Source organism: Peromyscus californicus, unplaced genomic scaffold, assembly GCF_007827085.1.
Source record: "Peromyscus californicus insignis strain IS unplaced genomic scaffold, ASM782708v3 Scaffold_8__1_contigs__length_139910024, whole genome shotgun sequence".
Taxonomy (NCBI): domain Eukaryota; kingdom Metazoa; phylum Chordata; class Mammalia; order Rodentia; family Cricetidae; genus Peromyscus; species Peromyscus californicus.
Genome location: NW_026294606.1, coordinates 59,249,698 through 59,263,794, shown reverse-complemented (window position 1 = coordinate 59,263,794; position 14,097 = coordinate 59,249,698). Strand labels below are relative to the sequence as shown.

Below are 14,097 nucleotides of genomic sequence, written 5' to 3'. Positions count from 1 at the left end.
TTGTTCTAGTGGCCCAGACACTTGAATCTCTCAAACAGGTTTTGGTATTTTGTAATCCACAAGAGGATCTTCTTTATTGTTTTTCTAGTAATTTGAAACACAGTTTAGTGGCACCAATTTGTACATTAAAAACACTTGAGGACTGGCAGGATGGCTCGGCTAGGAAGGCACCTGTCGCGAAAACTGATGACTTGAGTTCGATCCCTAGGATCCACATGGTAGAGAGAGGGAGCTAATTCCTGAAAGTTGGTCTCTGACTTTACATGCTGTAGTATGCATGCAACTATACACATGCACTCACAAACAAATGTGCAAGCTCTCACACACACATACACATACACACACACACATAAATAAATAAACAATAAGCATTTGAAAAACTTCTTAGTGACTGTACTGGACAGTGCAGAGATTATAGATAAACACGTTCATTGCCACAGAAGGTTCATTTGTACTTGGGAACCTCTTGACTGAGTGGCGATAGAGAACACAAAGAACTGTACCATGAACACAGCCCGCTGTCTGTCGAGGACTGTGCTGAACACGGTCCATCAGGCTCCATTCTAGAAAGAATGCCTGCATATAGCTGGAATGCAATTAGCTCGGAGCAATCCCTGCTCATGTAGGTGTAAGAGCATCCTTCCTTCCTCTGATACCCGTCTATAGCCAGGCCTGGGCTGACTGAAAATGGAAATGCAGTCTGCGACTTGTAGAACTTAGCAGAAGCCAACTATAGCTATTCTCCCAAGAGTCGATGTTCTGGTTCTTTGAAACGGGTGAGTGTTGTCTAGAAAACAACAAGGCACGATAACACCACGTGGTAGTGGCGTGTTTCTTTGTGGTAAATTCTCATTATGTAGCCTCATTGACCTTGAACTCATGGTTCTCCTGCCTCTGACTTCTGAGTGCCACTGTGACTGGCTTGGCTTGCTGCATATTAACGTCAGCGATGTGGCCCTGCTCATGCCATATGCCGGGACTAACAGTGTCCACCACATCTGGCTTAAAATATGTTTTTTTTTTAAATTAATCAGTTTATTTATTATGAATATAGTGTTCTGTCTGCATGTTTGCCTATACACCAGAAGAGGGCATTAGATCTCATTATAGATGACTGTGAGCCAACATGTGGTTACTGGGAATTGAACTCAGGACCTCTGGAAGAGCAGTTAATGCTCCCAACGTCTGAGCCATTTCTCCAGCCCCAAATATGTTCTTTGCAGTATCTTGTGCTGACAATTTAAAGACATTTTCTTTCTTTCTTCTTCTTTGTTGTTGTTTTGTTTTTTTGAGGCAGGGTTTCTCTGTGAAGCCTTGGCTTTCCTGGAACTCTGTTGTAGACCAGGCTGGCCTTGAACTCACAGGGATCTGCCGGCGCTGTCTTCCAAGTGCTGGGATTAAAGGCATGTGCCACCACCAGGCTAAAGATATTTTCTTGATTGATTGAGGCTGTGTCTAGCCTCCTGAGCACTGGGATTACAGGCATGTGCCACTCACTACATAGGATCAATCACTTTCATTGTTTTCTCCAAGACAGGGTTTCTTTGTGTAGCCCTGGCTATCTTAGAACTTCCTCTGTAGCCCAGGCTGGCCTCAAACTCAGAGATCCGCCTGCCTCTGCCTCCCTAGTGCTGGGATTAAAGGTGTGTACCATCACTGCTCAGCTCCCCCCCCCATCTTTTTTTTTTCTTCAATTAATTAACTTAAGGATATATTGGGGGAAGAGTCATTTCTTGGACAGATTGCTCTTGAACTCTTTAAGTGAGGATAATCTTGAACATTTGAGTCTTCTCTTTCTACTTCCCATGTGCTGGGATTATTGTCTAGCAACACCACCCCGGTTAGTGCAGAGCTAGGGATTGAACCCAGGACATGTTAGGCAAACTACGGACTGAGCCACACCCCTAGCCCTCTCTTCATGCAGCCCATGTGCAGCTTTACAGCTCACAACAAGTCAGTAAGTGTAGCTATTATATTTATCATTTAAAAAAAACTTACACTATTAGTATAACCTCATTTGTGTACATGGATGGGCACACACGCATGCACACACAACATGTGTATATTAACACACACACACACACACACACACACACACACACACACGCACTCACGTTTGGTGTTAGAGCGTGTTGCTTCACGTGCACAAATCTGAGCTGACCTCACCACCCCAACACACGCCAAACCAAGCATTTAGTGCACAAGGCGGCAACAGCTGAGTCACCCAGGTGGGGGTGCCTGGTTTCTGCCTTCATCTTCACTCTCCTGTGATTTTCCACTTTCCCAAACTTCTGCCTTACACAGTTTTTCTCTTTTTCACATTTTGATTTCTTTTCAGGGGATGCGGTGGGGATGGAGTCAGTCTCCCCCTCCACCATGAGTGTCCCTGGGATGGGGCTTGACACCAAGCACCTCAACCAGGGGGTTATCTCACAGGCCCCTGCACCCAGTTTTGAACTGTGAATGCCCTTTGGTTAACTTGCCTGTGTGGCCCCTTACAGTAATGGGCATGGGTTCTTGGAATACTCTCCCCCCCGCTTTTTTTTTTTTTTTTTGTTTTTTTTTTGTTTTTGTTTTTTTGAGACAGGGTTTCTTTGTGCCACTTTTGGAGCCTATCCTGGAACTCGCTCTGTAGACCAGGCTGGCCTCGAACTCATAGAGATCCGCCTGGCTCTACTCTGCCTCCCAAGTACTGGGATTAAAGGCATGCGCCACCACCACCTGGTGGAATTCTCATAGTACATGATGTACCCTGTCCAGAGGGATGGCAAATTTTTTTCTTAAAGAACATACAATACAGAAATGACCGAGTGCAGGACATTTTCTGCCTAATACTTAATTTTGTGAACACTGCCAATAAACCTGTCATAATTAATAGAGTAGCTAGATATGGTGAGCCCGTAAGCCCAGCCCTCAAGAGGCGGAGCCAGGAGGAGCAGGAGTTCTGGCCAGCTTGGGCTACAGAGCACGGCCCAACCTCAGTAAAGAAAACTAGTGAGCAGGCAGACAAACGTGGAACGGAGATGAGGAATTGAGTGTCTAGAAACGCAGCCTCCAAGAATCTAATTTTTACAAGCCAGCAAAAGCAGTTTAATCACCATTTCAGAGTAAGAAATAATCAGATCGCAAGTTGGTCGTGCGGGAGGACACTCTGAACTCCCTCTGGGAAGTTCTGCTATGGCTCTAACTGGGCTGACTTGCATGAGGCAAACACTTCCATCAAACACTTTAAACTCATTCAGGACAAACAATGGCACTCTTCAGGCTTATGCTGTTTTGTTTAAGGTAGTCCCTTCTAGATAGTTTCATGAATCAAAATAAAAACAAAACCAACTAGACAAACAAACACACACAACCCCCCCCCCCCAAAAAAAAAAAAAAAAAAAAACAAACCAAGACCAAACCAATGGCTTCAAAAGGTTAAGGGACTGTCAGTGGGCTTCCAGGTTCACAGCAGGAAGTCATTGCTCAGGACTAAGTAGGAAACGCTGAGATGGCTCAGCAGGCAAATCGCTGAGGTGCCTGATGACCTGAGTTCCATCTCCAGGATCCACATTATACGAGAGAACCAATTCCCGAAAGTCATCCTCAGACCCACACAGGTGTGTCACGGTATGCATGAACCAAGACACCTACACACTGATAAATGGAACAGAAAAATTTAAAAAGGTGCTTCTGTCCTGAAAACCTAGCATATTTATATCTTGCAGAACACATGCCTTTATATTTTATATGTACCTGTACCTTTATATTTGTCATGCAGCATCTACTGTTAGCTCTTAGGACTGTTCATGCAAGCATTTGCTGAGCTTTTAAATGTTCTATCTATCTATCTATCTATCTATCTATCTATCTATCTATCTATCTATCTATCTATCGTCTATCTGTGTGTTATGACCATTACATGTTGTTCTGGTTTGTCTAAGGTAGTTATAAAATCAGTTATAGAAAAATATGAACAGAAGGCTTGCCTAGCATGTGGAAGCCCCAGGTTCAGCTCCCAGCAGTACATTAAACTGGCATGGTAGCACATGCCTGTAAGCTCCGTACTCAGGAGGTAGAGGCAAGAGGATCAGATGTTCCAAATCGTTCTCAGGGACAGGAAGTTGGAGGCCAGATTGAGCTAGAGACCCTAACCAGAAAGTAGAGGGGAACAAATACACTTAGAATTTCATGAAACACACCACCACCTTTTTTTTGGGGGGGGTCTGTTTTTCCTCTTTATGCAGCCCCAGGCTAGCCTAACTCTCCAGCCTCCTGCCTCAGCCTCTGGAGTACTGGAATTATAGGTACATGCCAACATATCCAAATGATGCAGTAATAAAAAAAAATCTAAGATGTGTTCTTTGAGACAGGGTTTTTCCACATAGCCCTGGGTGCCTGGAACTCACTATGTAGACCAAGGTGGGTTTGAACTCACCTGCCTCTGCCTTGGGAATGCTGGGATTAAAGGAATGCTCCACTATGCCTGGCTTCTGATATTTACTCTTAATGATGCGTATATTTGAGTGTCTGTGTGTAGGAATGTGTATGAAAGTGCAGGCGCTCCCAGAGACCACAGGCACCGTGTCCCTCTGGAGCTGGAGTTCCAAGAAGCTGGATGTGGGTGCTGGGAACCAAATTTGGTCCCCTGCAATAGCAGTATGTGCTCTGAACTACCAGCTCTCCAGTCCCTGATGTAATCATTTTATCTCAGAGAACACTGAGGGAAGCAGGGCAAAGTCATGGGAGAGTGCAGACGCAGAAACAACAGAAGCCAGCCATCCCCAGGAGATAGACTTGGCTGTGTACTGCCTTGCCGTATGTGAAAGCTGCCCACAAATGTGCCGTATGTGAAAGCTGCCCACAAATGTGCAGTGGACAAGTGAGTCAGGTCCCATCCTGTAAACAGTGAAAACCTCATTTGTCTAGTAAATATGGGAAAGTAGCTAGCAGTCACTGCCTTTTGTCTTTTTGATTCATATACTTTTTTAGTGTGTTCAGGGTGGAGCAGTGTGCCAGGACCCTACTGTGGAAGCCAGAGGATAAGATGTAGACTCAGTTCTCTTCTTCAATCAAGTGGGCCCTGGGGATCAAATTCAGGTCCTCAGACTCAGTGGCAAGTGCCATTACCTGGTGAGTCACGTCAACAGCCAATAGCAGTTATTTTAATAACTCATATATATGCTGTTTATTTATTTTGGTGCTGGGTTTTGAATCCAGGGCTTTGCCCATGCCAAGCACATGCTCTATCACACCCCACACCCTCAGCAATGTGTGTGTGTGTGTGTGTGTGTGTGTGTGTGTGTGTGTGTGTGCACATGCCTGCACACCAGGGTGAAAGTTTGAGAAGGACATTGATGTGGCTTGCTCTTTTGGCTAGGCTGGCTGCGCGGTGACTTCTGGGAATCTGCCTGCCTCTGTCCATGCCCCTCACCTGGGTTACAGGTATACAGAGCCATGCGAGACTTTTCACAGAGTTCTCAAGATTTGAACTCAGGTCCTCTTGATTTCACAGCAAGAGTTCTTACCCACTGATCTATCTCCCCAGCCCCAAAGTGTTGCACTGAAATGAAATGAAGGATAAATGTCCAGCTGCTGGCCCGCACAGATGGAGTAACAGTCTCTAGACATTATACTTTAGAAATGAATGCAAGCTTCCCGAAGAAACAGTTTCCTAACAGAAACGACTTGTACTGCTGTACAAACAGGACATTCCCTCATTCTTCAGTCCAGGTAACTAATCTACTTTTGAACTTCTAGAGAACAGCAATGACGGGAAGAGATTGGCTGTAAAACTATTTGTATTGAGAACGGTGCCTTCAGTGAACTTATTGGTTAACTCTCTCAGCGGCAAGGATTCCCTATCTCAGCATTCATTTTATACTTTAATTTGACTGGTAGGTCTTTGTTTGATCGTCCTATTGAAGGGACAACAAAGGTGGTTTGGGTGACACCGTTGAGTAATGCACTATATTTTTATCTCTGCAAAAAGCTCCATGGTCAGAAGACTCTAATAACCTCTGATCTTCCACAGGTTTGGAATCACACATCAGCCAGAAGATAAAGATCCTCACTGTGTTTAGTGGCAGACACTTTCCGAAGACAAATATTTTGTTGGCCACAGAGAAGATGCTACCCTAGTCCCCGATGGTGGATTATCACACCATAAGAGCAGCTCAGTTTCCTCTGTGTATCTGTTTCCTGGATACCGTCTCCTATAAAAACACTGGCAGATTAAGTACTTGGCCTCCCTTCTCATTAGAAAGTATAGATGCTGTTCAAAGGATGGCGTGGGATAAAGGGAAAACAGGTTGCTGCTTTACTTACAGCTGGAAACTTCAGCCTTCCTGATGAGAAATACTTCTCATTCTTTTGCTTCAAATTCTGTTACAACTCCCACTCCCACAGCTGATTTCCTTCACTTGGCAGAGCTAAGCCCCACTTTTCTTTACTGTGTGTGTAGTGTATGTCCATGCAGACACACTTGTGGAAGCCAGAGGTTGGCTCTGGGAATCTTTCTCTATTGCTCTCCACCTTATTTATTATTATTATTATTATTGTTGTTGTTGTAGTAGTAGTAGTAGTGTAGTAGTAGTGTAGTAGTAGTAAGAAAGACATAACCAGGAGTGGAGGTGGATGACTTTAATCCTGGCACTTAGGAGGCAGAGGCAGGCAGATTTCTTAGCTCAAGGCCTGGTCTACAGAGTGAGTTCTAAGATAGCCAAGGCTACACAGAGAAAATGTGTCTTGAAAAACCAAACACTAAAAAAACCAACAAACCAAAACCCATTTCTGTGTATATGCATGTGCAAACCTATGTGCTGATGCCCACAGAGGACAGAAGGCAGCATCAGACCCCCTGGAGCTGGAGCTGGAGCTCCAGGCTTCTGAGCCTCCTGATGTGGTGCTAGGACCTGGATTTTGGTCCTCTGATAGAGCAAAAGAGCTGATTTAACTGCTGATCCATCTCTCCAGGCACTCTACTTTACTGTTTTTGAGGTAAGGTCTTTTCCTGAATCTGGAGTTTGCCATTTTGGCAAGACTAGCTGGCCACCAAGCCCCAGAAGTATATCTTTCTGCCTCCCCAGAGCTGGGTTGTAGGAGCATACTGCCATGCCCAGCTTTTGTGTGTTGGGGACAATTCAGGTCCTCACTTTTCTCCAGCAAGCTCTTCCTCACTGAGCCATCTCCCCAGGTCTACACCCACTGTCTTTTTTCTCCTAAGGCTTGCTGCAGTTCCCTACCCAGACTGCCCCCTTCTTCTACCGAGGCTGTCCTCTTCCTGCCTCATTTTCCCTGCCACCATTAAGGAAACCACTTTTTGTCTATCTGTAGTGTTTATAATTTGCTCTTTTTTGACATATTACTTTCTGGAGAACAATTCTGACCAACTTTCTAACTTTTCTTTGTAACATCAAGGTTCTATTTTCTAATCTACACTTCTTTTTTTGTAGTTTCTTAAACTCCCTTTGGTCGGTGTCACAGACAGCCATCCAGTGGGGACTGCAACCACCAGTTCATTTTGCACAGGCGACTGAACAGTCATAAGATGGTGACAACTTTTGGTCTCTAGTGACCTGGACTGGATTCGACTCACTGACCTAGAGGTGAAAGGCTCTGTATTCCATTACTAATCCCTTGAGCCATCCAGCCCCCTGAAAATGATTCTTTGGTTTTATTATTGCAAAGACCATTTATAAAATCATGAACTGGATTTAGGAAAGCAACCATGAAATAGCAAGGGACAACAGACTGATTGAAATTCCTTAAATGTCTCGTGGGCTGAAGACTCTCAGATGGGAGGAGCGGGAAAAGGTCTATATAGGCACCTTCTTTCTTACTTCAGGAGCGCAACCTGCTCGTTTAGACGCGGCAACTTCAGATGCACTGACCATGCCTCAAGGAGCTAATTCCTAAATAAAGAAAATGGAAAAGCAAACTACGAAACAGCCAATAATCTTTATTTTGCATTTCCCCCACCCATCACCCCTCTCCAAAAAGCACTAGTGGGTATATTTGTGCATGTGAAAATATTGTATAAAGTATTTAGAATGATCTCTAATGAATGAAACAAACAGACAGACACACATATCTCAACATAGATACTTTTTGGGGGGCAGGGGAAGAAAACTTCTGGCTTCTAGAACAAGGAGGGTATTGACTTCCGCACTCTTCCCAGGTCTACTCCATTCCCACTGTTCTGCAATTGAACATCAAGGTAGAGACCGCATTTCTGAAACCACATTATATGTTTTAAAATAGGACTAATTATAATGCTAATATCAGTTGAGCTGGCAGTAAAAAAAAAAATCACATTTCTATTTGTATATTTGTATTAGGTTCAAATCCCACATTCTAACATTCAAGATAGCCTTCACACAAGCCCAAATCGGTATTATTTCAAAATCAAGTAAAAGTCCACAGTTATTCCAAAGACACTAAAATATGCTAATAAAGTTAAATTTGATGCTTTTTTACATTAAAAATAAAATATTTGGCTTACGTTTCAGATATCTATAACATATAATAAATAGTGGGCAGTATAGTAATATAATAAAGTTTTGTGATACCCTGAAATTTGATGAGTTTTCTTAAAAAAATTCATAATATACTTCATTTCAACCTTAAAGCACAATATCCATGAACAAATCTGTAGAAATAAAACAATATAAACACAAAATGCTACAGTATTTTCTTTCTTTCTTTTTTTTTTTACTTTTGTGGAAACTACATGTCCTTTTAGTAAAAGTGAGAGAAATTTACAGAAAATATATAACAAACAAAACAATTTCAAGCCGTCAACTCCAGATTTAAATTGTCTTGTTCCTTCCAACAGCTAGGGTCCTTTCCCTACTATATTGTGGGCACTGCATCTGGGGAGGGAAATGGCCGGGTCCTTCTCTCTGTCCTCTTTGCCTATGTACAGCAGCAATTACAGACATGGCTGAAATCACAGTGGATTCCAGAGAAAGCCAGAATTAAACACGATAAAAAAATTTTAAAAATAACTACTTCATAAATATTTATTATTTACAGTAAGGGCATTTTCCTTAGTATCAAGAGTTTTATACAAGTTGATAAATGTACACGCAGTGAGAAGCAGCTCCAGCAGTTCACAGAAGAGCAGGACTAGAACATAACCAAGTTATAAAACAGGCTAAATGAAAATAATTTGCACAGAGGTGAACAGGACATGATAGAAACCTTTTTCTTAAAAAATATAAGGTATCTCACAAAAGCCTGAACATTTTACATGTTAGTAATAAAAGTGGGGTGAGGTGGGGGAATTTCATATATTCTCATCACAAAAATATTTACCAGTCCTCTGACTGGGACGTTCTTTCCTTATGATTATCTCTGTGAGGGAGAGGGCTTGGAGACTACAGCTAAGGATGCATCCTTCAATTACAATCAAGGCATTTGTACATTACCTTCTCAGCTAACACCGTAATCAAAGGTTCTGTAGAGAAGAGAGGAAGTCAAGAGGGAAGATGTATGGTGTCTTTATTAATACTTGTCACTGGTAATAGGCAGATGGAGGTGCTAGCCCTCGCGCCACACCTCCCCTGGAGTTTCTCTTCAGTCACACGCCATGGGAGCTCAGACCCATGTGTTTCAGAAGCGGGCATCCAGAGCGACGGCTTATTCCTGTCCTTGCTCCTCCAGGATGCACTGTCCATGGGGCCTGGGGGAGACAGGCTGGCAGAACTGGCCCGCCCCGACCAGGCGCGGGGCAGCAGTCCTGCCCATGCTGACGTCAGTGCGCACGGTGCTTCCTCTTCTTGTGCTTCTTGTCTTTCTTGATCTTGGCACACTTGGAGCAGAACCACTGCATCTCTTCTGGAGGAGCCGCCATTAATCCCACGCAGGGCCTAGACACCAAAAGAAGTTCAGATAAACAAGTTTCTTATGATTTTCTTTCTTTCTTTCTTTTTTGTTTTTTTTTTTTTGAGGTTTCTCTGTGTATCCCAGGCTGTCCTCGAACTCAGAGATCCGCCTGCCTCTGCCTCCCGAGTGCTGGGATTAAAGACATGTGCCACCATCACCCAGCACTTTGGATTTTCTTTTTCTGAGGCAAGGTCTGCAAGCTGTACCATGCCTCCCCCCCTCCCCCCAATAAAACTTTATAAAGTTTTTATTTTTGTGTTATGTGTATGAGTATTTTGCCTGTATTTCATTTGTGTGCCTGGTGCTAGCAGAGGCCAGAAGAGGATTGCCTAATCCCCTGTAAAAGGAACTGCAGACCATAATGAGTCACCATGAGGATGTGGGGACTTCCCCAGTGGAAGCAGAGAGAGCTCTTAACCAATGAGCCTTCTCTTCAGACATTGTGCCATGTTTTCAAAGGCAACATTTCTTCCTGATACAGTCAACGCTGGCCTTGAACTCCTAGGGATGGAATCTGAGCGCTCTAAAATGCCAGGCAAGCACTCTACCAACGGAGTTAATCGACTGCTCCTTTTTCCATGCTTTGATTTTTTTTTTTAAAGGAATGGTGATATGCCTGACAACATGGTCTTCCAAGCCATGTGGTGGGGTTGCAAGCCGAGAACTGGCTCCTTTAAGCTGTTTTCTGACCTTCACATGCATGTAGTGAAATGGTATATACCAATAGGGCATGCTCCACCCTCACAATAAAAATAAATGTAAAATGCTGTACATACCAGAAACCAGCCCAAAGCTCTAACTGACGTAGCACTAATGTTGGTTATTTGGGTTATTTGAATATACAAGGCCTATGTATAGGCCCTATGGGGAGATTATTAGTCTATTTGTCCTTTCAGTCAGTAATGCAATGGCTTTGCTTTTAAGTTTTAATTTGGGGAAAGGGGCAGGGAGTGAGACAGTCTCAGGCAACCTGGGCTGAACTCACACTCACCATGTAACCAAGGCTGGTCTCAAACTTGTGACCCTTCGTCTCATCGTCTCATCGTGTAGTGGAGTGCTGAGGCTACCAGCACTCCACTACACCTGGCTCCATTTTTACCGTACAGACAGCAAAGATCACAACCAAACAGGTATTTTAAGACGGAAATAAAGCTGAACACATGTTGGCTGAGCATCTTCAGATGGGAACAGCTGAGGAGACGTCAGAAACAAACGAGCTGTCTTGGAGTCTGCTCTCAAGCACAGCCAGCCGAGTGCTGCAGCTCCCGCCAATGCCTGTCTGTCCTCTTCCGTATTTTTGCAGGGAAGGGTATATAAGTGAAGCAGAACAGTCACACTCCAGGCTCGGCAACAACAGCACTATCAATTCTGCAGTTGTTTCCCTGTACAGGCTCCATCTGACTGTCCTCAGGAGAGCAGCTGAACTGCTAAAGCCCAGCTGGCTAGGATCCCTGCTCAGGCATGACCCGTGGTGGCTGCCTCAGCACCTGGGGCACTCGGGGGGCACTCACCAGTGGTACCAATCATCACAGCCGTCACAGCCGATCATAGGACTGCCATCATCGGGCTTGTTGCACCCTGGACAGATCCAGATCTGATTGCCCCACTCGTCGCGGATCTGATGTAAAGTGGAGGAGCAGAACCAGATGGCGTGCGGAAAAAGAACCACAAGAGGCCAGATAAGAACGCTGCTTCATCTAAAAATGGTAAACTACGACGAGCTGGCAATACAGCAGATTAGCACGGCATGGGAGTCACCACAGTCACCCCTGCTCTGAAGACAGCTGGTCATCAACAATAGCTTCTTCCCTTCCTCTCCCACACCCACTCCTCTCTTCCTCCCCCTCCTTTAACTGTCCCCCTCCCTCCCACATTCTCTTCCCTTCATCCCTCTCTTTCATACACTGTCTCTCTTCCCTCACTTTCTCTCCTTTCTGGCCCCCTCACCCTTCTCCCTACTCCCCTCTCTTCCTCAACCCCCCCCCCCCCCGCCACACCCACCTTCCCTTTCTTTTTAAGGCAGGTCTCACAAGCTCAGGTTGGCTTGGCATTCATTATACAGTCCAGGTTGGCCTTGAACTCCAATCTCTGCCTCAATCTCCTGAGTGCTGGGATTTCTGGTGTGTGCTGCCTTGGCTGGATATAGTGACATATTTCTAATGCATATTCTAAACTGCTTTGTAAATCTTTAAAAACAAAGCATTATAGAATCATCTTTGGAAACCATATAACATGACCTACATTTGGCTTCATCTAAGAAATTCCTATAATCTCATGAACTCTTAATGACTATGAGTCTTCCTGCCAGTAACAACTGATATTTTTGAAAGTGCTCAGTTTTACACATTTTTTTCAGCCACGTTCATAGCATGGAATTAGCACATACAGTCAAACATGCATGTATTCCCTCATTACTTATTAGCCAAACCCTTCTCCTGAACTAAGGTGATAAGATCAAGGATATAAAAGAGCTGTTACTAAGTAACTTTCCATTCCCTTTATGACATTTTAGAAAAGTACAATCAACTAAAGGGCAAATGAAATAAGAGGCTCATGGGCCAAAGAACTACATAGTTATTATTATGCTGCAAATACTGTATATTCTGGAGTTCTGCCTTTGTTCTCAATAAGAAGTGTCCCTAATTGTAAGTCTTTCTCAAATGTCACATTATTGAAACCAATGGATACTGTAAAAAGTACTTAGTCAAGCTCACTTTTAAATGTCCTCATAGTAAGACAATATATGATTTCACTATATATTTTGCAAGGTGGCCTCTTCCTTTAAGTAATACACAGACTAGATACGTGGAATATAAATGGTTTCCTCGTGAGGGGTTATCAAAAGTGGATAGATTCCTCTGGATGCATGGGCTTACTGTAAGGGCTACTATTTTTGAAAGTCTCTACAAAGGCAAACTACACTGACCTGAACCCTTTTTAGAGTAAGGTAGAGGAGGCTGCCTCTGGCTGCTGGCTCTCACTTGGGGTAAACTACATCATGGGAAAGAACCAGCAGCCACCAGGCACTGAGTGTCCAGTGAGTGAAGCCACCACGCACGGCCAGTCCTGCTGCTGACTGACCTTTCTTGACATTAGCAGGTTGTGACTCTTGAGTTACATAAAAAACATTTGCCACAGCACCATACCAACACCCAATACTTTCTAGGGTACCGAGTTCTTTCAAACATGAGTTCATGTAATCACTGTAAATAATCTTTGGATAGTTTAGAAATAGGGGAAAAGGAGCTACGAGAATTTCACTGTCAACATCATACTGATAGGCAGTGGCAGACTCTCCCGTGTCTCCATAAAGTATCTATTTAGACTAGAAGACCTTTTGGGCACCATCCCAGTTGGTGCCCCCTCTGTGGGGTCAGTTCAAATGTCTACTGGAGAGCCGTAATCTTTAGAGCCAGACAAGGCTACAGAGATCACTGAGTCTAATACAAATCCCTTAATTACAGATAAACAAATGGAGGGTGAAGAGATTAAATATAAACTCTTTCCTGATCAACTCACCTGGGGGGGGACACCTCAATTAGACCCCTCGATTGATCCTTCAATGGACCAATTTATTCCTCACAGGTTTTTGTATCACATTTTCTGTCTTGAATTGTCAATTTATTATTTTTACACTAATTTTTCCTGCCTATGTACTCCCTGAATGCATTCAGGATTTTTTTTATACTTCTTTGTGTCCGTATAGTGTCTCACACAGTTAATGATTTAGTCTTTCTAAATTCCCCTATGTAACACACGGTTAGATATCTCCTAACAAACAGTCCCAGTCCTGCTCTACCGCTTGCCAGTCATTCATCTCTTTACAAAGGTTAGGCTAAAACAACAGTACAGAGCTTGTCATTCAAAAACATCAATGTCTCCATTTACCGAACATTCTGTTGTGTGCTTGTGTGTCTATTCAGTGTGCCTTGAGAATATATCTTTACAAATACTTCATTGCTGGATTGAAATTGGGGTTGAAATAAGATCTGATTATATTAACTATGGGGAAAACATCTAAGCGCAGTTCCAGGACAACGTGGAGTCATTCAATATGATGGGATGCATTTATTTATTTATTTTCAGTACTAGGAGATAAATTCTGGGCCTTGTACATGTTAGGCAAGCTCTCTACCACAGAGCTATGTCTCTAGCCCATATATGATGGGTCTAATAAAAAAAATGCACTTGAATGCTCAGAAAGTCCTATAGTCTAAAGTTCATTTC

General features: G+C 43.6%; 1 protein-coding gene across 1 annotated transcript in view; it reads right to left on the bottom strand.

Annotated features, from left to right (window-relative positions):
- Positions 1 to 7,922: 7,922 nt before the first annotated feature.
- Positions 7,923 to 14,097, bottom strand: part of Taf3 (TATA-box binding protein associated factor 3) — a 154,353-nt gene continuing 148,178 nt past the window's right edge. Inside the window, exons 6-7 of the mRNA XM_052727572.1 lie at positions 11,382 to 11,488; positions 7,923 to 9,854 (exon numbers count right to left, since the gene is read on the bottom strand). Of these exons, the coding sequence (XP_052583532.1) occupies positions 9,740 to 9,854; positions 11,382 to 11,488 (222 nt within the window). The 3' untranslated portion in view covers positions 7,923 to 9,739. The remainder of the gene's footprint in view (positions 9,855 to 11,381; positions 11,489 to 14,097) is intronic.